The sequence below is a fragment of the Saccopteryx bilineata genome, chromosome 5 (genome assembly GCF_036850765.1).
Source record: "Saccopteryx bilineata isolate mSacBil1 chromosome 5, mSacBil1_pri_phased_curated, whole genome shotgun sequence".
NCBI lineage: Eukaryota > Metazoa > Chordata > Mammalia > Chiroptera > Emballonuridae > Saccopteryx > Saccopteryx bilineata.
Window position 1 is genome coordinate 212,404,835 of NC_089494.1, and position 25,712 is coordinate 212,430,546.

At 41.7% G+C, this 25,712-nt stretch overlaps 1 protein-coding gene across 14 annotated transcripts in view; it reads right to left on the reverse strand.

Annotated features, from left to right (window-relative positions):
• RUFY3 (RUN and FYVE domain containing 3) overlaps positions 1-25,208 on the reverse strand; it is a 96,395-nt gene extending 71,187 nt beyond the window's left edge. For 4 of the 14 annotated variants that reach the window (XR_010725618.1, XR_010725616.1, XR_010725617.1 and 1 more), the window contains exon 1: positions 24,650-25,206. Coding sequence is in view for 11 of the 14 variants with exons in the window: in XM_066232500.1 (XP_066088597.1) it covers positions 24,650-24,995 (346 nt within the window). In the remaining 3 variants the exon portion in view is untranslated. Of the gene's footprint in view, positions 1-9,241; positions 10,170-24,649 lie in introns of those variants that run through there. The other 10 variants (XM_066232493.1, XM_066232492.1, XM_066232501.1 and 7 more) reach the window with 6 other exon arrangements.
• Between the last annotated feature and the right edge of the window lie 504 nt (positions 25,209-25,712).

The following is a 25,712-nucleotide window of genomic DNA, read 5'->3' on the forward strand; positions in this document are numbered from 1 at the left end:
TCTACTAGAAGTATATAAAACTATGCTGGAAACCGAGTCCAGAGCAGTAGCTCCTCTTTTAAGCAACTGTTTCTGTTCATGGCTGTGTGAAACTGTCACAGAGTTACTCAGTGAGTCGGATGGATGATGAGTGCACACCTATCGTTTCCATGAAGTTCTTTTTCTTTTAAAAAACTGCATTTCTTTCTGATTATATTAATGTATGCTCTTGTAGAATATTTGAAAGACATGAAGAAGTATATATAAAGACTATCATAAAAATCACCAGTAATTCCTGTCCAGAAATATCGTTTTACATTTTTGTTACATTTCCCTTTACTTGTGTATCTGCGTACCTACATTTACAACAGATTATGATCATAGTACACATATAACTTGGGAAACAGCTTTTACAACTTATTATATCCTAAACAATATACTATGCCATTAAATATTCTTCCTCAACATTTTAGTGCTTGTTATATAAATGTTCTACACTTTACTGAACAATTTCCCTGTTAAGCTATTTGAATTGCTTTTAAGATTCTGCTACAACACATCATAATACTATGATAAATACACATACTTAAACTTTTTCGCTATTGGTCTGATTATTTCCTTAGGGTGGATGTCTGGTATAATCACCGGGAATTACTTTTTTCAAGGTTCTTGATTCGCACTGATAAAGTGGTTTCCAAAATGGCCGTACCAGTGTGTGCTCTACTTGGAGAGTCCCTGCCCGCGTCTGCTCATACTTCCTTCAGCACTAATTATTATTCACGGATATTCTAAACAACAATAAATGATATTACACTAAACTGCTATTTTCTAAACAAGATATAGTGCATCTGGAATATGAAATAAATGATAAAAAGGATAGAAAAATTTAAAAACCTAGAAAACAAATTGTGTGCAACAGAGGGAAGGTGTTCCAATAATTTTTTTTAAATGAATTATTTTCTGGGGTTGAGGGGCACTGAGTTCACCTGAAGTGTGTTGGACATCTACCATAAACAGTGCACAGTGCTGTGGGGCCTTCTGAAGAGGACTCCCCGAGAAGAAATAAATGTCACTGGAGAAGATTCCAAGTGCACTGAATCAAGTGATGCAGTTCTCAATGATTCGGGAGATGAGGGCGGTGGATCGTTAGAGAAGGCCTTATGGATGACTGGAATCAAGAGTTCCTTCCCTTTCCTGATTTAATGTTAGCTTGAAGAGTCTCAAGAGGGAACAGTGTAATAAGAATAGTCAGGGTTATGGTGAAGTACAGAATGAACAGCTGCTGGAACAGGTAAATAATGAAATAGACTTTGAAAACCTTTGGGTAAGCATGAGTACCCAAAGAAGGGCATGGGAATGCTTGGCTAAAGAGCAAGAATTCAATTCCATTACTATCTCAAACAATCCACAACCATGAGCATTACTGCTACCCCAAACAGCTTTTCACATCATTCTGAATGTCTGCTTGAGAAACATGTTAAATTTAGCATATAAAGGTGCTATCATTTCAGTAGTGTGCCATTTTTGCCACTTGGCAGCCTCTGCACATGTAAATATTTTTAGACACTTTGAGAGTGGAAAGAGGAAAAGAGAACACTGCATAAAAAGCAAACATTTCCGCCTGACCAGGCGGTGGCGCAGTGGATAGAGTCAGACTGGGATGCAGAGAACCCAGGTTCGAGACCCCGAGGTCGCCAGCTTGAGCGCGGGCTCATCTGGTTTGAGCAAAAGCCCACCAGCTTGGACCCAAGGTCGCTGGCTCCAGCAAAAGATTACTTGGTCTGCTGAAGGCCCACGGTCAAGGCTCATATGAGAAAGCAATCAATGAACAACTAAGGTGTTGCAACGCGCAATGAAGAACTAATGATTGATGCTTCTCATCTCTCTTCATTCTTGTCTGTCCTTGTCTATCCCTCTCTCTGACTTACTGTCTCTGTAAAAAAAATAAATAAATAAATAAAATAAAAATAAAAAAAGCAAACATTTCCAATTAATTGATGAAAATCACCAAGCAGGCCCCAAATAGCATGCTTTGGGTGTCATCTGGATGCTCACTGGCCACTGCTGTGCTCAACTGTGTACAAAACTGCTGGAGACATGTCACCAAGGCTAGGAGACATTCCTTATTATACTGAGGTTTATTGTTGGACTTATGGTCACTGAATCTGGCTCTACCACTTACTATATATCTTCAAATGTCAATTTGAGCATTACATGCTTATTATTTTCTTTTATTGAATGATTTTTTTTTATGAGGAACAAGATATTTATTTATTTAGAACTTAAATTTAATGAGGTGACATTGATCAATAAGAGTACATAGGTTTCAGGTAAACATTTCTACAGCATTTGAACTGCTGATTGTGTTGTGTGCCCATCACCCAAAGTCAAATCATTTTCCATCACTGTGTATTTGTCCCTCGTCACTCCCCTCCCCCTCCAATTTGAGCATTACATGCTCATCATCAAAAAGGAAAGGTTCACACAGAAAGAAATGAAAATAGGAAGTCTAATCACAAATTTACATTACTGCTATTCAATATTAAGAGTAATAGTTTTCTTTTTTCTACTTATTGGGAGAAATGATTCTTATTAGGTCTTATATGATTTACTATACCTATATTTTATTAAAGTACAGAAATAAATGCACGCACATAGTGAACTTACTCATTGTTAAAACACTTCAGATTCTAATGTTAAAAAATTAACATTATGCATACCTAGAAGAGAAAAATTTACTAACCCTATATTTTGTTCCTAGTTGAGTATGTAGCTTTATTAATATTTTTGATCAAAGAAGTGAAAATTTAATGGAAAGAAACTTTGGAAAGGAGCTGAAAATATGTACTTAAAATCTTTCAGTTGTGGCATTTGGGTCTCTCTGCCTCTGCAAGTACTGTCTGCCCACCTCCTCACCCCACCATCTCCAGTTAGTGATCAGATAAATCCTGCACACCTTTTAGGTCAGAGCTCAAATATTACTTCACTGGAAATCTTCCCTGGAACTCCCTAACATCAGATCTTCGGTTCTGTAGCATTGCACTGCAAGGACTGCCCTTGTATTTGTTGGAAGTACCCCACCCCCACTTATTAGTTAAGACCCTCTGCCTCTCTGCACAATTGATTTGTCAGCTAGATGTTTCCTTTGGCTCTAAGTTTCAGAACGTGTACATGTGTTGGAAAACATCAGCTGGAATTCCATACAATGACAGTGCCGTTCAAAACAGCCTTCAGGGGAAAAATACATTTTTAGAAGGCTACCATGAAGTCTTTTAGCAAATGCCTCAATTTGCATATTTTGTTTTTTAAAAAAGTATTCCCATCCATTTTAAAAGTCGTGCAATGGGAAATATTCCCTTAATTATAAAGTCCAGTGGTGTATCACTGTCTCAAAAATAGTTCTGAACAATTTTAGTATTTTGAATGTGTTATTTGCTTTTTGAGCAAGATTCCTATGAATGAATAAATGTGAGCTGTTTGGTTCATGTAAACATTTCTAACAGTGCTGTTTGAATTTACAGGAAAATTTGTGGCAGAAAATGTGTGAATGCCACTAAACTGTAAGTGGCACACACAGAGAACTCAGCTTGCTCACTGTGCTGTATGTACCTTAGGAGCTAGCATAGTGTGGGGCATCAATTATGAGTAGGATACTTAAATGTACGTTGGATGAAGGGCTGGGAGTTTGATCTTATGTTAAAAACTGTATGCTTTTAAGCATCATTTTTTTTTTCTTGGGGGTTCTAACGAACACCGAGGATTATTCCCCCAGAAAAAAAAAAAGCAGATATAAGATTTTGTATATAGTTTTTTTTGTTTTTTTTTGTTTTTTTTTCTGAAGCTGGAAACAGGGAGAGACAGTCAGACAGACTCCCGCATGCGCCCGACCGGGATCCACCCGGCACGCCCACCAGGGGCGACGCTCTGCCCACCAGGGGGCGATGCTCTGCCCATCCTGGACGTCGCCATGTTGCGACCAGAGCCACTCTAGCGCCTGGGGCAGAGGCCACAAAGCCATCCCCAGCGCCCGTGCCATCTTTGCTCCAATGGAGCCTTGGCTGCGGGAGGGGAAGAGAGAGACCAGAGAGGAAAGCGCGGCGGAGGGGTGGAGAAGCAAATGGGTGCTTCTCCTGTGTGCCCTGGCCGGGAATCGAACCCGGGTCCTCCGCACGCTAGGCCGACGCTCTACCGCTGAGCCAACTGGCCAGGGCCTTGTATATAGTTTTTAAGATCACGGATCCCAGGATTAAAAACCTGCAACCGACTGCAGTGAATTCATGCTATGAAGTTTCTTGGTAAACACCATTTGGCTTCACCTACCAAAATGCCCACTAGGATGTACATGTTTTTCATTAAAACATATGCAGCTCCTGCCTGACCAGGCGGTGGCGCAGTGAATAGAGTGTCGGACTGGGATGCGGAAGGACCCAGGTTCAAGACCCCGAGGTCGCCAGCTTGAGCGCGGGCTCATCTGGTTTAAGCAAAGCTCACCAGCTTGGACCCAAGGTCGCTGGCTCGAGCAACGGGACACTCGGTCTGCTGAAGGCCCATGGTCAAGGCACATATGAGAAAGCAATCAATGGACAACTAAGGTGTTGCAACGAAAAACTGATGATTGATGCTTCTCACCTCTCTCCGTTCCTGTCTGTCTGTCCCTATCTATCCCTCTCTCTGACTTTCTCTGTCTCTGTAAAGAAAACAACAAACAAACAAACAAACAGAAAACACAAAAAAACACATGCAGCTCCTATGCAGGATGGGGTTATACTAGTACACAGTGACATTAGTGAGTAAAAGTACCCTGGTAAATGTCATTGGAGTAACCTCAGCAGCAAACACTTCCCACAGTCACTGAATAACAAACACTTTCCATTTCATCTTCAGGGGATTTTTCTTTGCTTATTATCCTATCAGTAGGTATTCCCTATTGAATGGAAAAACCCTGATGCCAAATCTGCACAGGTACTGTCCTTAGGGAAATGTAGTCATTCTAAGCACTGTATGGCTTTGGATTCCATGTCCCAGTTCCTAGGAGACAGTGTTGTCCTTTGGCAACTACGAGTTCACACTTGTTTTACTGTAGCTGACATCTTTGTTTCACCTCCGATTTGTTCACCTTGACAGTGAACTCAGAGGGCAATGGCTGTCTTTCTTAGTCCCTAGAACTGGACTTTGCATCAAAGGAAGCCCAACAAATGTTTCTGATCAACTGACGGATCAAAACACATTCCTTGTGTGTAGTGAGGTATATTATTATTATACTCACAGATGTTTCACATAAAGCTCTCTCTTTACATATTACAGTATAAATGCCACATACCTAAGTGAACACTAAAAGAAAATGCAAATACCAGGGGGAAACTGCAGGGTTATGCCATAACAACATGAGTGAAGTCAGCCATCACATACAAGTCCCCACAGTAACCCTCAAGTCAAAGCCATGAGCAAAGGCTCTCTTCTCAATGTGTCTGTCCAATACATCATTTCTTCACAGTCTGTCTATTATCTGTATCTGGAGCAGTAAGTCTTCTAAGTCACAAAGGTAACTTCAATGCTTATAGCTGTCTTTGTAACCAAATGGTATCTTTTACTGTATTACACTGATCATCTTGCATCACCTCTCAAAATCAGATTCCTCATCTTTAAAAGAAGGTTAATAGAAAAATAATCATTCCTTGATAACTGAGTTTTATTTTTAGCCAACTATTTTCTTGTATATAGAAATCTTAGAAAGGACAATGATAAAACATGAATTTAAGCTACTAATATTCACTTTAAGACTGTTTCAGAAGGTTAGATATAAAAACAGAAACATACATTAATGTGGCAATACATTTAGGAAGCTAGATTAAACAGTTGCAGTTCAAACTCCTGTTCCATGAATAACTATTACACAAATAATTGATTTTATAGAATGCATTACATGAATTATCTCACTTAATCCTTTTAACTTACTATCAGGTAGGTACCACTCCTGACTACTTGCCGCTCCCCAGCTCAGCCAGATCACTAGGCACTGTTTGACCTGTACTCGCTCTATCTGCTTGGTGATCACTAGTTATCAGACAAGGTCCAGCCCAAGCCTCATTTACTGGATGAAGCCTTTCCTGAACCTTCTCCTCTCCTGTGGAATCAATCCTAGGCTTTTGTCTTTAGGGCAAACCTATATACAATTAAAGATATGTAGATTTGCTCCTGTTTTAAAAAATTTTTATATGTATTTAAAAAAAAAAAGAAAGAGGCCTGACCAAGTGGTGGTACAATGAATAGAGCATTGGATTGGGATGCTGAAGACCCAGGTTCAAAACCACGAGGTCGCCTGCTTGAGCATGTGTTCAGCGGCTTGAAACCCAAGGTCACTGGCTTGGCTGGAGCCCCCTGGTCAAGGCACATATGAGAAAGCAATCAATGAACAACTAAGGTGCTGCAACTATGAATTGATGCTCTCATCTCTCTCCCTTCCTGTTTCCCCACCCCTCTAAAAAAGATAAAAAAAAATAGAGATAACATCCTTGCACCAATAAGTATTAAAATAATAATAACAAAGTGGGTCCTGGCAGGTGGCTCAGTGGTATCGGCCTGGCATATGGACATCCCAGTTTGACTCCTGGTCAGGGCACACAGGATGATGTGACCATATGCTTCTCCCTCCCTCATCTCTCTCCCTCTCTCCTCCTTCTCCTCCCGCAGCCAGTGGCTCAATTGGTTCGAGCATCAGCCCTGGGCACTGAGAATAGCTTCGTTGGAGCACATCAATCTCAGGCACTAAAAATAGCTCAGTACTCGAGAATCATCCCCAGTTGGGGTTGCCGGGTGGATCCCGGTCAGGGTGCATGTGGAGGTTTGGCTATCTCCCCACCTCTCACCTAAAAAAAAAAAAAGAAGTGAACGTTTTTATTCCCATGTATTAAATAAGAGTTAAGCCAGGCAGAAACTCTAGGTTCAAAGAGGCCTACACTGCACAGTGAAGAGTATGAACTCTGTTTTCAGGAAAAGCTAGAAATCACAAAGCTCCTATTGCCAAGGCTATCGTTTTAAGAAAATGCATTATGCTTTCTGCCCACTTTCTTTTGTGGGAGTCAGGGGCCCCACTGCAGGACTTGTGTGGTCAGATGTCTTCTATGATCAGCCTGGAAGTATTCTATGAATACTCCTGTGTGTCCAGGTACCAAGTGCTCCACTTTGTCAACAAGGTGAGATTTATATTATCACTGGCCTAGTGACCACCACTTAAATGCTGACAGCTCAATTAAACCTAACAATGGTCACAATATTATAGCAGCTATTTTTTGGATCCAAATAACTGTTGATACATCCAGTTAGCCAGTGGAGCGAGGAAATAAAAGGCCTGTAAGGTTCCACCTGGTTTCCAAGCTCACTAAACCTACAGATGCTTTCCTGGGCCTGGACCTTCTTCTATTGTTTCCATTTCTACCCATTTGACATTCTTGCCTCTCTTGCCAAATTTAAGGCAGAATTCCAAAATTCATTATCAGCATTTCTCTATTTTCCGCCACACCCTCTATAGCTGATTTTAGGGGTTAGGAACTTCCCATCTGTCTGTTTTCCTTAATCAAAGGGGGTGCCACTTACAGTTCAGGCTGCAGCCCTCATACACATTCTGTCACAGATTTCTTCGCTATAGATGCTTGCATGAACCAAATAGCTCACTTTCGCTCACTCAGGAATCTTGCTCAATATATATATATATATATATATATATATATATATATATATATATATATACACACTCAAAGTACTAAAACTATTCAAAACTATTTTTGAGACACTGATACCCTGGATTTTACAATTAAGGGAATATTTCATATTGCATGACTTTCAAAATGGGTGGGAATATTTTTAAGACAAAATACACAAATTGAGGCATTTGCTAAAAGATTTCTTGGTAGCCTGCTAAAAATGTATTTTTTTCATCCCGAAAGGTTGTTTTAAACAGTACTTGTCGTTCATTCCATGGAATTCCAGCTGATGTCTTCTAATGCTGTGCCCATTCTGAAACTCAGAGCCAAAGGAAACGTCCAACTGACAAACCAATCATTCAAAGATGCAGAGGGTCTTAAAAACTACTTAAACATTGCCCTCAAAGACACATCCCAAATGACTGTTCTGTGTTCTGTGATGCCAACCCTAATACTAACTGGGTCATGTCTAATACTAACAGGCTAAGTCTAACTGGGAAAATAAAATGCTTATCAGACACAATAGGGGGAATCTGAGTCATGGTAAGATTGCAAGTCAAGGTCAAGGAATCAGCCGCCTCTTCCTAATGCCATCTGCTCTGTGCAATTCACCTTCTGCCCCGTCTTGTAGATGATATGCCTACACATCGGGAAGGTGTTCTCATCATATGTGAGCATTTCTGTCTTTACGATTTTAATGGTACAGAATAAACACTAGCTAAGAGGTTAGAACAAATTAATTCTCTTCCTGATGGTATCGAGTTATGAGAATTAAGGGGTAGAAGGTAGAAGCTGAAAACCTCTCACAATTTAGAAAAGGTTCTGGGAGAAAGTCAAGAGACCACAAAGGTTTCAAAGGCACTGACAGTGGAAATTTCAAATGGGTCATCAGTTACCACAAATAACTTACAAAAGGCAATGGCCAACAGATTCCATGGGTAGGGATTACTTTATTAATCATGTTTAACCTTCTCAGGCATTATGCTTTTTTAAGAGTCCTTATTCATTAAATGAGCACAGTATAAAACTGCTCTTCCATCTAACCTAATAATCTATGTAATTAAAAAGGGATGTTTGATCAAATATTTTTCTAGATATCATAGCCTTTTTAAGATTATATTATTTCTTGATAGGATATCCCTAGTGTGTTTCAACTGTACCATGTACAATTATTATCATGCCGTCTTAACTCATTTAATTAAAAGTCACTGCGATTTCTGTAATAGTTTAGTATATAATCAGAATTAACAGCTTTTTCATGATCAGTTAGGGTCAGATGTGATAAGTGACCTCAAATATTCTCTTCAGAAGCTTCAAGACAAAGAACTCTACATGGTTCTAGCATCTTCTGAAGGGATACCTGAGGGGGGCAGGGAGAAATGATGTCTTTCAGTGAGGGAAGGAGGGGGGCTGGGTAGTAGGCAGTGAAGAAAGGTTTCCAGGGTTGTTAACAGTTTCGAGTGTGGGCTGTTCCTAGCTGACCCTGACCCTCCCCGCCTGCTGTAACAATGAGGATGCTGCTGAGAGTCTAGGGGATTCTAGGGGCTGGGGTCTGACCATACCTTCATGGGTAGGCTCTGGGTCAGGCGTAAGTGAGATGTCATCCAGCTCTCTCAGGCAGAGCCATTCTCCATCCATAGACACTCGGAATTTGCAAAGGTAGATGGTCTCCATGGCAGCCTGTGTGATCTTGTCAGTGGTGGGGGTTGGCATATCGGTTGGAGGCGTCAGAGCAGACATGATGACTCAGCTGGGACCACAACACACACACACACACACACACACACACACACACACTCTCTCTCTCTCTCACACACACACACACTCACACACACACTCTCTCACACACACACACTCTCACACACACCCCCAAAAATAAATAAAACCACTTCACCAAAAAAAAAAAAACCCAAAAAACCACAACACCCAAATCCAAAGCTGTGGAACAAAGCTCTCAAGAAAACGGGTGCATAAGGCTAAGGAAAAACATACACAAGAAAAAAATCTTATGGTTGAAGAACCAACTGTTCACGAAAAACAATTCTATATTATCTCTTCTCATAGATGATTCCTACCACATAGCAAAATCAAATGATGCTTGTCTTCTCCCAGCTTCTCTCCTTTTATCTTCCCTTCTCTACCCTTCTTCAGCTGAGCTAGAGGCTTTAAATCCTGCACAGCAGATGCTGTCTTAGGTGGCTTAAAAAAACCCAAAACTGGCCTATGCATGAATAAGTGAAAAACCCTCCTTCTTTGTGCAGAAAAAAAAAATACAAAAAAAAAAAAAAAAAAAGAACAAAAACCAAACCAATATTTTCAATTTAGCTTTAAAAAAATCCTGAACTGCAGAAATCACTTCCAGGAGCGCTCAGATGAGCCGGGATCCTGAGTTCTGATAGGATTGGTTGTGCGCAGTAAGCAGGGTGTTGACCAAAATGGCTGACTAATGAACTGAACTGAAAATTCAGGCTCATGTGACCAGCTGCTCTGAACAGAGGGTGAGCAATTCCCAGGATGCTTTATAGATGCTGCTGATGCAGGGAGAGCAGCTAGGCTGCTCGCTCTCATCCTGCACAACCCACTTCCAGACTGTGCTAGTCAAACTGTGATCAGACATTACACAATGCACATATCCTCATCAATTCCCTTCACTCTGGGACAACAGAGCTGGATTAACAGGAGGACAATTAACACTGCGTAAACCCCACAGCAGACATGGTAAAAGAGGCAATTCGATTAATTTAACAAGCTTATAATTCACCTCTTTTATGCTTATATACCCAGCTATTAAAATTCTTTACCCCGCCAAAGGTAAGAAAAGCTAAAGCAGATTTTCCATTTAAATACTGTATTATATTTTCAGGCATTTGTAATTTCCTTCGTCAAAGTACAAAAACCTGACATTTTAGACTTGACAGAAATGCAAGAAAAAAAACCCTTGAGGTTAAAAAAGTAAAATCCTCCCAATTAATACCAATTTCATCCTTATTGATGTTCTGTATTTAACAAGTTTCTGTATTTTGCATGTATTGTGTTTCTAATCAGAAGATAAAATTATGTTATATTTTAAAAATTCTCCCATCCCAGAACACCTCACAGGCACATTATCATATTCTCTTAAACCAGCCAACTAACTCACTTAGCCACCTACACACGTATCTGTATTATCCAAGGAGATGCTTATTCCTTGGTTTCTGAGTAACATAAATAACAAGGAGATAAGGGATGATAAAGATTTTCTTTGAGAATGTTTTGGATGATTGAAAACAAATCCCCCTCCCCCATTTAAGGGTCTGGTTGTAAAGAGGAACATACAATTTCAAGAAATATAGCCCAAGATGACTTATTCCATTCTAGAGATTTCTTATCAGAAAGATGCCTTGATTTACTAATTTCTGAAAACTAGAAAAAAAGATCTCCTTGAATATTATTAAAATTTCATAAATGCTTCATCTTAATGTGAGATTAAGCTCAATGAACAAATGCTAAGAACCAGATATTGTACATAACTAAGCATTTTCATAGTTAGAGGAAGGCACACTGGTACAAAGTAAGAAAGCAAATAACTACATGCACTTTTTAAATTAGGAAGCAAATCATTAAAGTACTACAGAAAAGTAACATAAGGTTTATTTATTTCTATTTAAATCTCTTCCAACATCATCCTACATCTGGAACCAGAGCCATTCAGTCATTCATTCATTCATTCATTCATTCAATATTCACTGAGACTACTCCTTGCCGCCAGCATGAAACTACTCCATACTGGGCATGCAGCAGTAAGACAGGATCATGGTTTTGAGGAGGCAGAGCTTGCATATCCAAATAATAAACACAACCTTCATTTAAACATATTCACATTTTATTACAGTTCAATTCCTTTCTAGTGAGACATATTTTTATGTTATACCTTAAAGCTGAAAGGGGATAGTTTATAGTTTCACTTTAAGCCATGCAATACTTCAAAACATAGTAAGCATTCATTAAAATCCTTAAGTTAAACTTACACTGAATAGTTCCTGGAGCCACAATGCCAAACAGGCCTGGCTATCTGTTATCTCTGTACACAGGACATCAAGACTCTAGTCATTGATACATCCTTAAAATATACCGTGAGTAGCCTGACCAGGTGGTGGCGCAGTGGATAGAGCGTTGGACTGGGATGCAGAGGACCCAGGCTCAAGACCCCGAGGTCGCCAGTTTGAGCGCAGACTCAGCTGGTTTGAGCAAAGCTCACCAGCTTGGACCCAAGGTCCCTAGCTTGAACAAAGGGTTACTTGGTCTGCTGAAGGCCCGCGGTCAAGGCACATATGAGAAAGCAATCAATGAACAACTAAGGTGTCGCAATGAAAAACTAATGATTGATGCTTCTCTCTCCATTCCTGTCTGTCTGTCCCTATCTATCCCTCTCTCTGACTCTGTCTCTGTAAAAAAATTAAAAAAATAATAAAAAAATACCATGAATACAGAAATAAATCTGATTGTTTTGGGGTTGCCAGTGGTCTAAGTTCAGTCCAATTCAGTCTGTCACAAACAATCTTTCTACTAACCAACCAATAAACATTTACTAACCCCTGAATAGGAAATTCAGGTGGATTACAACATACCAGAACGAGAACATCTAGATTAATAAACAGAGAAACTTGGTTAACTCTCCTTCCAAAGGTCATTCTCTTCAGTTAGAGGACACATGAAGGCAAGTCCAAAGTAATAAAACTTTGGCCAAGAGGAGAAAACCTGCCCACACTGGTTCTCCTTGTTTCCCAGATCTATCAGTTTGAGGAGGTATTAGCAGCCATTTCAGAAATAAGAACTGTGGGTGGGCAGGAAAACCTGTACTTCCACTATCTAGTTATACCTGTCCGCAGGTAAACACCCTTGAGTCTTCAGCATGAACAAATTATTTATTGTTTTTAAGCAATGCATTTATTACAAAAACAAACACTCCTTGTAGAAAACTAATAAAATAATTCTAAATACCGCTTTGGTACTGGTTTTACATGTGGGTCTTTACCAAGTACACATATTAGCTTAGAATATAAAAGTAATATTAAGTCATCAGTAAGACATACAAATCTTAAACTTTTTTCTCATAAACTTACTAATTGTAAGATATACTGTACTATTTTCTCATTTACTCCCACTTGCGAATAAAGACACATATTTGTAAAATAGATGTGAGGAGGGATGGGGTACAATCTGTGGCCCTAAAACAGAATTAATAGGACTATGTGAAGTTTAAAACCAAGATGATGATCTGAATAACACTATGTTCTTGCTGCTTAAACAGCTCAAATTCTCCACATTATAATTGATTGAAAACAAATGAGATTCACATTTCAAACTTAGAAGTGACATTCCTTTTAAAGTATACTTAGTCACTATTATAAGACAAAGACTGATTTGTTATGCCCAACGTCCCTGCTATACAATATGGAAAAATAATTACTTAAAGTGACTATAATTTATTGAGTTTTAATTTTCTATAAGATGCTTTATAAATTCCCTATCAAATCTTCACAAGAATCCTGCAAGGCAGATATTGATATCCACTCTTTACGTACAAGGAAACCAAAGTTAAGGCAAGTGACTGGCCCAAGGTCACACAATTTGTGAGTGGCAGATCTGGGCTTCCAAGGTGCTTTTGTGTAGGTGCCCCAAAGTCTGTTTTCTTCTATACTTTGTAACTTCAGCACTCCATCCCAAGGATTACATTTTACTCAGGGAATAGAAAACCAAAACCAAAACCAAAACATAAAACGATAAGCAAGGTCTTCACAGAATTTCCTAAACATGAATTTCAACAAATTTAAGATTTGAAAGAGGACATTTCTATCAGCTTTGACACTTTACACCTTAATGCTGCACAAATCATATATTCCACTTAGTCGCCCTTCTGCATTTAATTCAGGTTTTTATAGTAAGTGGGCATTTTCTGAGAAACTGAGAATTCAGCCTGGATCTTTCCTGCTGTGTGCAGTCTTTTCTGAATACAGTGTAAATTGTCTTATTTTAAAAATATTATTACAAATAAACAAATGCCTAAACAATAGATTTAGCTTCTTAAAAAAAAACTTTATAGAAAGGGTTTCATGCTCTTCATAACCTTCTAAGCCAGTGGTAGTCAACCTGGTCCCTACCACTGTAGGTTGTAGGTAGTAAAAGAGTTGCCTAAAAAATGTTTCCTCTTTACTGCAGTATAGGTTATCTGTACCCATCCTAAAATAAAAGTGGAATCTCACTTTAATGAATTTTGCAGGATATCACAACTGTTACATTTCTACCCAAACCTTATTAACATTGAAACGTCCTCCTGTAGTGCCAAGTGGCTCGCTTAAGTATGAACTTTAAATTACTTTGGGAAGTCAGTAATGCATCATAAGCATTAAAGAATTGGCTTGAAATTATGTGAAAGGAAATTAAAGTGAGATTCTACTTTTATTTTAGGATGGGTACAGGTAACCTATACTGCAGTAAAGAGGAAACATATCTTTTAGGCAACCTACAGTGGTAGGGACCAGGTTGACTACCACTAGTGGGCGTTCCAGCTTTCATGGTGGGCGGTAGCGGAGCAACCAAAGTATAAATAAAAAGATAGATTTAACTATAGTAAGTTGTTTTATAAAGATTTATTCTGCCAAACTTAGCGAAAATCCGACATAAAGTACTTTGTAAGTAATTATTATTATATGCTTTAACTTGCTGTAACTCTGCTTTATAAATTTTATAAAGTTACTTCCCTACTTTATAAATCACCATTACTGTGGAACCAGTGGGCGGTTAGAAAATTTTACTGCTAACAGAGATACAAAAGTGGGCGGTAGGTATTAAAAGGTGGACTACACCTGTTCTAAGCACTCAACATTGTGTTTTCTAAGCTTCATCCACACCGTAGTGTGGTGGTGGTGGTTTATCCTTTTGGCTACTGTATGATAAAGTAATATTCTATTATATGTATGAACAATTTTCTAATTCACTCCCATGCTAGTAAGCACTTGGGCTGTTTTTCATTTTAACTGATATTATTTAGGGGGTGTGGAGAAGTTGGAGGAAGGAAGAGGGGGGACAGATGGTGATAGAGGGAGACTTGACTTGGGGAGGTGAACACACAATGCAATAAACAGATGATGTACTGCAGAACTGTGCACCTGAAACCTGTATAATTTTATTAACCAACGTCAACCCAATAAATTCAATAAAAAAATTAAAAATAATATTATTGAGATACTTTTCAGAAATAGATTTCTTATAGGTATGCCAATTCTTCCTAACAGGTTTGGGGGTAAGAGACCATTTCACTTCTTTCTTTTACAGTTCGTTTCCTCCTATTACCTAGTTCAGGGGTCCCCAAACTACGGCCTGCGGGCCGCATGCGGCCCCCTGAGGCCATTTATCCGGCCCCCACCGCACTTTCAGAAGGGGCACCTCTTTCATTGGTGGTCAGTGAGAGGAGCATAGTTCCCATTGAAATACTGGTCAGTTTGTTGATTTAAATTTACTTGTTCTTTATTTTAAATATTGTATTTGTTCTCATTTTGTTTTTTTTACTTTAAAATAAGATATGTGCAGTGTGCATAGGGATTTGTTCATAGTTTTTTTTATAGTCTGGCCCTCCAACGGTCTGAGGGACAGTGAACTGGCCCTCTGTGTAAAAAGTTTGGGGACCCCTGACCTAGTTCGTATTCTGTACATAATGGCACTTCTTAAAATTTGTGGACTTACACAACTAAGTCAGTTTGTAAATCTCCTAAGTTATGTTTCCCAAGGGTTCTTGGGTCATGGTTTTAAAATTTAAGAAGAAAAACCTCATATTCCCTCCCCTCATTTCAGTAGTTGCTATTAGCACAAAAGGATTTCCTTGATAAATTACTGTGATGATGACATTGGTGGAAAGCTCAGATGTTTTGCTAAATTATAAGATTATTCAGTGGAACAATCATGCTTTGCTCACATGCTCCTGACCTCCCACCCTCTCCCTCTCACTTCCCTCTTTCAGACAAAAATCTATTATGTTTACCTCTGGTACTGGTAATATTTCTATAATTTTAGGTTTATACACTTGGCAGACTTGGTATTACTTTGTAGATATTAACCAAGGATGGTAATAAGTGCTTTAAAATGATTACAACTGAGAAGCTGAGTTATTATTTTGTTAATAACAAACACCACCAGGAGTATTACAACACATCATCTTTTTATTTGTTAAAATTAACCAGAATAAGACAAGAAATAACTCCTATCTTAATAACTCAAGCTGATTTCATGGCTGAATGGCAGTAGGCAATGATTTAGAAATGTCAAACTACCAAAGACTTAGTAGAAGATCTTGGGAAATTTATCCTCTTGCCCCAATTTACTCAACTATAAAATGAAACTAAATAACTCACTTTACAGAGATTGTAGGCTCCATGAGAACTCTGCCTGCTTTGCACACCATTATATCTGCTTAAAATAGGTCCTACCAAATACCAGAGTCTCAATAGATACTTGTTGGTATAGATATGTTAACTCTAAAGTACTCCATATTCTTGCAGTGGTATATTTCCACTCTCTGTTTCACTTTAACTCTGGAAGCCCCCAAGGTCTATGTATTTATGCCCCAACAGACAGGTCATTCTAACACAGGCATTATTAGTTTGTACCTAACATACTCATGTAACATGCATAGGGCACCTGCTATATGTTAACCACTAAGAATCTGAGAAAGAACAAGGCAACAGACAAGAAAAAGGCAATTACAGGTGTTTAAAAAATTCCTAAGTTGTTGTCACACAGATGGCTATTCACTGTTGTTTGCATAGTTAACAATTTTCTCTATCAAACTAGTGACTTGTGAATTTCACATTCATTCATTATTCATTCATTCATTCATTCATTCATTCATCCATTTTTAGCAAATCAGGCTTTAATGAATAGAACAAGGAACTAGAGCAGGTATCCCCAAACTACGGCCTGCGGGCTGCATGTGGCCCCCTGAGGCCATTTATCCGGCCCCCCCCCACACTTCCAGAAGGGGCACCTCTTTCATTGGTGGTCAGTGAGAGGAGCACTGTATATGGCGGCCCTCCAACCGTCTGAGGGACAGTGAACTGGCCCCTTGTGTAAAAAGTTTGGGGACCCCTGTGTTGCTGTTACCTGAAAAGGAGCCTTGAATTCAGGACATGATCCCAGTTATGGGAGGCGGTGAAGCAGGCTGAGATAGCACGGGACTGTGAAGTCAGGATTCCCAGTGAATCCCAGATCCATCACTGAGAAGTTGAGTAACTTTGGCAAATTACTTGTTTCTGAGGCTGTTTTTTTTACTGATAAAACGGGGATAATAACATTAAAAACTTCAGAGTTAAAGGAAGTGATCTAAGTAAAATGTTAAGCATGGTGCTCGGGCCAAAGTAAGCAGTCAGTAAATGTCAACATTATCATCATTACAAGTGCTTCTACCTTGGAGAGTTCTAGGGGGGGAAAGCAAAAACTTTATCATCACATCAAATGAAAATTAGTTAAAGATAAATGCTCATGTGACTGAGACAAAAGAAAGTTAAAAAGGAGATCTGAGCAAAGGGTATGCTGGTGCATCTTTTGGACTTGGAGGAAGAAAGAGAAGATGGGTTAGAATTTCACCAGCATTCACATCAGGTGACCAGATATCCTAAGTTCATAAAAAGGCAAAGGAAGCAGATGAATGTCCGTGGGAAGTCCCTAACCAGATTCTAGGGTAAGAAGAACTGCATTCTAAAAGCCAGCATGCTCAAACAATTTCTCCTGCTTTGTACATGCCTCTTGCTGTCCTGGCCGGCCAATCCAATCTCTCCTTTTTAATGATTATGAGGTTTCAAACTTCTCCGCCTCTACCCCATCCTCCACGCCACTCTCTGGCACACGCTGAGGGCCATGTTCATTTGGTATGGAACAAGTATAGATCCAGACAATCACCAACAGGGAGAACAACACATTGGCCAGCAGTCCTCAACTCCAGATATGTTTTAGGAATACTATGAACTTTTCACAATTATTCAAATATAGCTATAGTTCAAGGCACAGCCATATTGATCCTTAACCTCTCCAATACTACTACTGCTTTATAACTGTAAAAGCATTTCCTTTCACATAATTTCAAGCCAATTCATTAATGCTTATGATGCATTACTGACTTCCCAAAGTAATTTAAAGTTCATACTTGAGCCACTTGACACTACAGGAGGACATTTCAATGTTAATAAGGTTTAGGTAGAAATGTAACAGTTGTGATATCCTGCAAAATTCATTAAAATGAGATTCTACTTTTATTTTAGGATGGGTACAGATAACCTATACTGCAGTAAAGAGGAAACATATCTTTTAGGCAACTCTTTTACTACCTACAACCTACACTAGAAAAGTATGTTCTCTTTGGCTTCTTGATAAAATTGTACTTCCTTAACACACATTTTTCTGTTAGAAGTCAAACGAAAGGAGAAAAGATGTAAGACAGAAAGAACAGTTAGGTGAGTATTTTTTGAGGCCAATACTAGGTTTCAGTCTGAAAAGTTGCTTTTTTTGCCATCTTTCCTCTGTTCTCTATGCCACCCACCAAACTTTACTGCCCTCTACCCAAATTGTATTATTATTATTATTTTCTTTGTGTGGCAGAGACAGAGACAGAGAGGGATAGATGAGGACAGGCAGACAGGAAGGGAGAGAGATGAGAAACATCAATTCTTCATTATGGCACCTTAATTGTTCATTGATTGCTTTTTCATACGTGTCCTGACGGGTGGGCTACAGCAGAGTGAGTGATCCCTTGCTCAAACCAGTGACCTTTGGCTTCAAGCCAGTGACCATGAGGTCATGTCTACGATCCCACACTCAAGCCAGCCACCCTGTGCTCTAGCTGGTGAGCTTACACTCAAGCTGGATGAGCCTGCAATCAAGCCAGTGACCTCAGGGTTTCAAACCTGCATCCTCTGCCTCTGCGTCCCTGTCCGATGCCCTATTCATTGCGACACTGCCTGGTCAGGCCAGACTAAAGTATTTTTGTCTTTTTAAAATTTAAAAGGCATACAGGACATGGAAACAACCAAAAAGCCCGTCAATAGATGACTGGATAAAGAAGATGTGGCACATATACACTATGGAATACTACTCAACCATAAAAAATGATGACATCGGATCATTTACAGCAAAATGGTGGGATCTTGATAACATGATACGAAGCGAAATAAGTAAATCAGAAAAAACCAGGAACTGCATTATTCCATACGTAGGTGGGACATAAAAGTGAAACTAAGAGACATTGATAAGAGTGTGGTGGTTACAGGGGGGGGGGGAAAGGGAGAGGGAAAGGGGGAGGGGGAGGGGCACAAAGAAAACTAGATAGAAGGTGACAGAGGACAATCTGACTTTGGGTGATGGGTATGCAACATAATTGAACGACAAGATAACCTGGACATGTTATCTTTGGATATATGTATCCTGATTTATTGATGTCGCCCCATTAAAAAAAATAAAATTATTAAAAAAAAAATTTAAAAGGCTATAGCAGACGAACTGATTGATTTGTATTCACCTCCTAACCATTTGTATTTTCTAGAGTACTACTAAGCAATGAAAGAAGACAGAGATACACACACACACACACACACACACAGAAATGTCTATGGAGAGTAACCTAAAATCAATAAATACATACATATATTCATGCATATATATAACATATGGATACCTTGATATTGTATGTATGTATGTGTGTATCAAACTGTGAACATAAAAGTAATTTTCTCACCTTAAATATTCATCCCTGGGTTTATAGGTAAGAAAGCTCCTTCCCCAAATCAGAGGTTTTTAAAGGGCATCAGTGAAAAATGGTCAGATGCTTCCAGGAGCCTCACTCTCTGCACCTTCCAGGGCTCATACAAGGCACTCACTGCTGGGTATACTCGACTTTGAAGTGGGTAGTCATAGTAACGCTGCCAGTCCTTTCCAAGGTTTTTTTCTTTCTTCTTTCTATTCCTCTCCTAGCCCTCCTCCCATCTCAAAACAGCACATACAAATACCGAAAGAAGGCTGCTGCTTTATGAGTAGAACAATTTTTTGGTATACTGCTGGAATTGGGAGAGACAGGACAAAGGGAGAGATGTGGGCTATTTGCATGGCACTGCCTTACACATAAACGTTTGCTGCCGCTCGGAGAGTAGGAAGAAAAGAAGAGTAATTGTCAATAGAAGCTGGTAATGGTACAGATAGCAGAAGAGTCTCTTCCCTCCAACACTAAGGAGAAGCCATCTTTTCCCCATCCTGTCCATTCACAAGATGAGTTCTAAGGTTAGGATGGAAAAGGAAGGTGTTAAAAGGAAGGCATACCATGGCACGCAAGTAGCTCCTTCTTACGTAGTCAATGAGAAATTGGTGTGGAGGGTCATATACTTAGGGGGGAAAGGCCCCATTAAATATGAACATCTACATGTCTGTGAATGCATGCAAAAGTTCTGAAAGGAAACATCAAACTCAAAGGTGGTATCCTCAGAAAACAAATAGTGGTGGTGATAGGGGGTCAGGGACCGAGAGGAGAGTTTACTTTGTACTCGATGTACCTGTGTATTCTAAAATATCTAAAAATGAGACTAGATCCATGTAGTAATTGCAATTTTTTTTTGTATTTTTCTGAAGCTAGAAACAGGAAGGCAGTCAGACAGACTCCCGCATGTGCCCGACAGGGATCCACCCGGCATGCTCACCAGGGGGCGATGCTCTGCCCATCTGGGGTGCCACTCTGTTGCAACCAGAGCCATTCTAGCGCCTGAGGCAGAGGCCATAGAGCCATCCTCAGTGCCCGGGCCAACTTTGCTTCAATGGAGCCTCGGCTGCGGGAGGGGAAGAGAGAGATAGTGAGGAAGGAGAGGGGGAAGGGTGGGGAAGCAGATGGGTGCTTCTCCTGTGTGCCCTGGCCGGGAATCGAACTCGGGACTCCTGCACGGCAGGCCTAAGCTCTACCACTGAGCCAACCAGCCAGGGCATAATTGCAATTTTTATAAATCAATTAAAAATGGCACGGTAGAAACGTGTGTGTGTGTGTGTGTGTGTGTGTGTGTGTGTGTGTGTGTGACAGAGACAGAGAAAGGGACAGATAGGGACAGACAGACAAGAAGGGAGAGAGATGAGAAGCATCAATTCTTCACTGCGGCATTTTAGTTGTTCATTGATTGCTTTCTCACATGTGCCTTGACCAGGGACTATAGCAGACCGAGTGACCCCTTGCTCAAGCCAGCAACCTTGGGCTCAAGCTGGTGAGCCTTGCTCAAGCCAGATAAGCCTACATTCAAGCCATAACCTTGGGGTTTCAAACCTGGGTCCTCCTCGTCCCAGTCCAATGCTCTATCCACTGCCCCACCGCCTGGTCAGGCATGGTAGAAAATTTTATAAGATTCAAAAGCTAGAAGCACAAAAATGTAGCAGATTACCAGCTCTCAGAGGTTCAGAAGGGGACATAATCCGACAAGGCACATCAGAAGCCTTCTTTCACACTGCATTTAAGCATGCCGAATACTTTATGGACATTTTATCCTGCAAGGTTTTACAGACACAGTATATCATGAAACTTGAAAACGAGGCTACCCCTTCTGCACACATTTTTGATATCTTCATCAATGTCTTTTAAACCAAAGCTTCTGAACTCAAATGTAAAGGTTAACTTTAAAATCTCTAAGTATAGTTAGGATTTCCAAAATAAAATGATAGTGCCTTAATATACAGAATGGGGGCAAAAGCAGGTTTACAGTTGTGAGTATCCAAAACACAGAGTTAATTCTTGTATTATTATTTATTTGTTACTGTATTACTTTTCATGTGAACCACTGTAAACCTACTTTATCTTACCCTGTACCGTCTCTCAAAGTTATTATATATTATAGACTTTTGGGAAATACATTAGCAAGAGTAAAAAATGGGTGTTGTGAAGGCAAATATTCACTGGATGTTTAGGGTGAGTGCAAATACTGTCCTGGTAATTGAAATGAAAAGTCTTTTAAAAACTGTTTGGTCTCAGTTGCTCAAATAGACAGGAGAGCCAGGGTTCTGATATCCAGGTACATCATAGAAAGCAATGTTGCACTTACTCGACTGGACAGTGTCAAGAAAGTATTTTTATTAATAATCAGAGCATTCCCTTCTCCAAGTATGTGTGGATTCTAAAGTACATATAAGAATAACAGGTAAAAAAATTTAGTCTAAAACAAGAACTACTTTAAGTCAATTTAATATTTGAATAAAACAAGTATCAATGATCTATTACTAATTTGAAATTCCTCGGTGACTAGTCTTCAAACACAGTGGAAGTGGAACACTGGAATTTTCCAAGAATTTTTCTGAGCATTACAGACCAATAAACTATTTCAGAATTAAGAACCATGAGGAACTATTACAACTTAATGTGCTGCCCTGACCAGTTTGCTCAGTGGTAGAGCATCAACCTGGCATGCAGAAGTCCCAGATTTGATTCCCAGTCAAGGTAAACAGAAGAAGCAACAATCTGCTCTACTTCTTTTTTCTATCTCCCTCCCCCCTTCCAGCCGTGGCTCGACTGATTTGAGGATGAGTGCATGGGCCCCAGACTGGGGGTTGCCGGGTGGATCCCGGGCGGGCACATGTGGATGTCTGTCTTCTATTTCCCCAACTCTCACTAAAAAAAGAGAACTGAATGTGCTAAGACACTGTGCCATATTCCTGCTGTTATTGGTTATTGTAGAGACTAAGAGATCACACTTATGAAACTTTAGCTTTAAGTCTTCCATTCCTGATCTTGATCATACTTAGGCTCCACTTTTTGAATATTTAAAAAATAGTGTCAACTCTTAATAAGAGGAAAGAATCAAATAAAATTAACTGAAGTTGAGATTCTCACTAATTATATGGCTAACAACAACAACAAAAAAAAATTCTACTTCAGCCTGACCTGTGGTGGTACAGGAGATAAAGTGTTGACCTAGAATGCTCAGGGCAGTAGTTCAAGACCCCTGGCTTGCCCAGTCAAGGCACATACAAGAAGCAACTGTTTATCACTCTTACCTGCATCCTCCTCTCTCTCTCCCCCCTCCCTTGCCTCTCTCTAAAATTATCATTAAAAAAATCTTAAAAAAAAAAAAAGAAAGAAAAATTCTGCTTCAAACCCTGTACCAGCCTGGCCTGTGGTGGCACAAGGGATAGATAAAGCATCGACCTAGAACGCTGAGGTCGCCAGTTCGAAACCCTGCACTTGTCTGGTCAAGGCATATACGAGAGTTGATGCTTCCTGCTCCTCCCCCCTTTCTCTCTCTCTCTCTCTCTCTTCTCTAAAATAAATACCCCCCCCCGTACCACACCTGTTTCACAGTTATAAGGAACTGATAGGAGTGTCCTCATTCTCTAGTAATGTAGTCAAACAGATTACACAGAAATAAAAAAAAAAACTTGAGAAAAAAAGACGCAGTGCTTAAAGAACATAGAAAGCAGTTTCTTTAGCAGAGCTGAGAACATTCTTATCGAATTCTGCTTACAACAGGACTCATTTCTGCCCTAATTGGAATTAGACACTACTTGGAATGTCTAATCTGGAATTAGCGTTGACCACTGCAACACACAAATCAGGGTTTTACTAAGACTTAGTTGGCCACTATTGGCCCTCTTTGTAGGTAGGTAATAAAAGAAAGTAATAAAGGTGACACTGGGTTACTTCTAACTGAATCCAATGAACCATAACTTAGGAAGAACCATCCCACCAGTTCTGGACAACTGGTGGTGTTTGCTAAAAGTGCATGAGATTGGTAGGCAAGGAATCTGGGTCAACTTCATTCCTTCTCTTACTCTGCTACTTAGGACAAATCACTTAATACTGATCCTCAGCTTCTTCATCTGAAAAAGTGTTATTATATTAATATTTGGCTCACAGAGACCTGAAGACTAGGATAATGACAGTAGATGAACATAGGAAATACTCCACTAATGTTTATGTTTTCCTAGATGATGGGTCAGGGGCAGAAAAGGCAAAGTCTGGGTTTGCTGGCAATGAAAAGGTTTGTCTTGGTGGTTAAAAAAAAAAGAAAGAAAATCTCTAGCTCTAGGGCAGAGTGGGGGGAGAGGGAGAGAGAGGGAGATATTCCCTCATCCCCCCACTCAAGTTTCTCTCCCAATTCGGAACTCATACAGCCAAGTATTTGGCATTTATAAATATGCTTTGTAATCTTAAGTAACGTTTTCACAGTGTAAGATCTTGTGTTTTTAAATCAGATCTAATACTCTCCCAAGAGTCTTTTATACACAATTGCCTACTCTAGGGCCCGGCTCATTACAAGTAGCAGTAAACATTTGTTGACGGAAAGGCACAAAGTGGGGTCCCCGGCGTTAAAGGGCTCCCGTGACAGTGCTTATAAAAGGTGGAGGCCTCCTCCAGCCAAACGATGTAATCCTGGGAGGTGCCCTTCCAAAGCCACCCTTTCCTTTCTCATCATCTCGCGCACCGCTCAATTTCTTTTCCCATTTCGGGGGACGGATCTGTAATATGTATTTACCGGTGTGGAGTGAACGCTCCTAAAGATTTACTGGTACAACTGAGGCGGCGGCGGCGGCGCAGCAGCCACACCTACCCGGCTGCCGCGGCGCTGGGAGCCCGCACTAGGCGGGCCGGCCGGCCGCCGGGTGTCCGGGCACCGCCCCCTCCCCGGCTCCTCCGGGGGAGGCTCCCAGCCAGGGACCCGGTCGGGGACCCAGCGAGCACGTGAAAGTCTGGCGAGGATGAGCGCCCAGCCCTGGAGAGGCGGGGAGGCCGCGCCGGGCGGGAGCCCGCGGCCTGGGGAGACTCGGCGGTAAGGCGGTAAAGAATCGGGCGACCCGACCGCGGCCGCCGCCTGCGCCCGGGACCGGAGCTTCCCAGAACCCCCCGCCCTCCAGCCTGGCGCCCCGCTCCGGAGCCCCAGCGGGAGGCGGGGCTCCGCGATCCCGAGCCGCCCTTTCCCGCCGCCACTCACGGTGCTTGCCGCCGCCGCCGCCGCTCGGGTAGCTCAGCAGCAGGAAGGGCAGCGGGGAGCTCGGCGACGGCGGGGTCCTCCAGGCGCGCTGCTGCGGCGGCGGCGGGCGCGCTGCGAAGCCGGCGCCTCCATCGCTCGGGTAGAGCAGGAAGAACGGGGCGGCCACCGGCGAGCCGGGCTCCGACTGCCCGCCCGAGGAGGCCGGCGGCGGCGCCACCTCGTCCTCCCGGTCGGCGTCCTCGGTCGGAGCGCCGCGCGGCTCCTCCAGCCGCTGCTCCCCGCCCCTCGCCGGCTCCTCGCTGTAACTTTCCGCGCCAGCGGTGGGCGGCGGTGAGGTCTCAGCCATGCTCTCTTTCCTACGCCGCCGCCCCCTCCTCGCACCCGGGCCTGGGCAGGGGAGCTGGGGTCACGGTGGGGAGCGGCTGCCCCGTCCCGTCCGCGCCGGGGCCGCCGCCTTTCTCCTTGGCCGCGGGCTGGCGTCTGACTCCGCCGCTCCGTCCACAGCCCGCCCCACCGGGGCCCGAGCCAGCTGGAGGGACGGCCCCGCCCGACGGCGCGGCCTCCGCACCGGCCGCCTCCTCTCGATGCCCCTCCCGCCCGGGCCCCCAGCCTGCGGCGCGGCGCCCCTAGGGGGCGGTGTCCTTCTCTGCCCATTTCCCACCTTCCGCTGCCGTCCCAAGGCGCTGCTCCTGCTGCCGCCGGGGCAGGTCACAGCGCTGTGCCTGGTCCCTAGCCGACCCGGCACGGCCCCCCGCAGCGGTCAGGTGTGCCTGCCCCCCAGGCCTGAAAGGTGGGAGGCCTGGAGAAATACCTGGAGGCGTTTTTGTGTGTACCGCCTAACTTCAGCGGTAGGGCGGAGGGACAAAGATCTGGGGTAAAGAGGCGAAAGCCAATTTTAAAAAGGACCCCCCCCCCCTCCCAGGTATTAATCTGTACCATTTACCTTTTACACACACTAGAACTTTAAACATTGAGTCACGGTTTTGATTCAGGAGCTTTTTGTGTGAGAAACCAGAGGTGGGTGTATTCCTTTCACCACCTCTTTTGTTCCCTGTCATGTGCG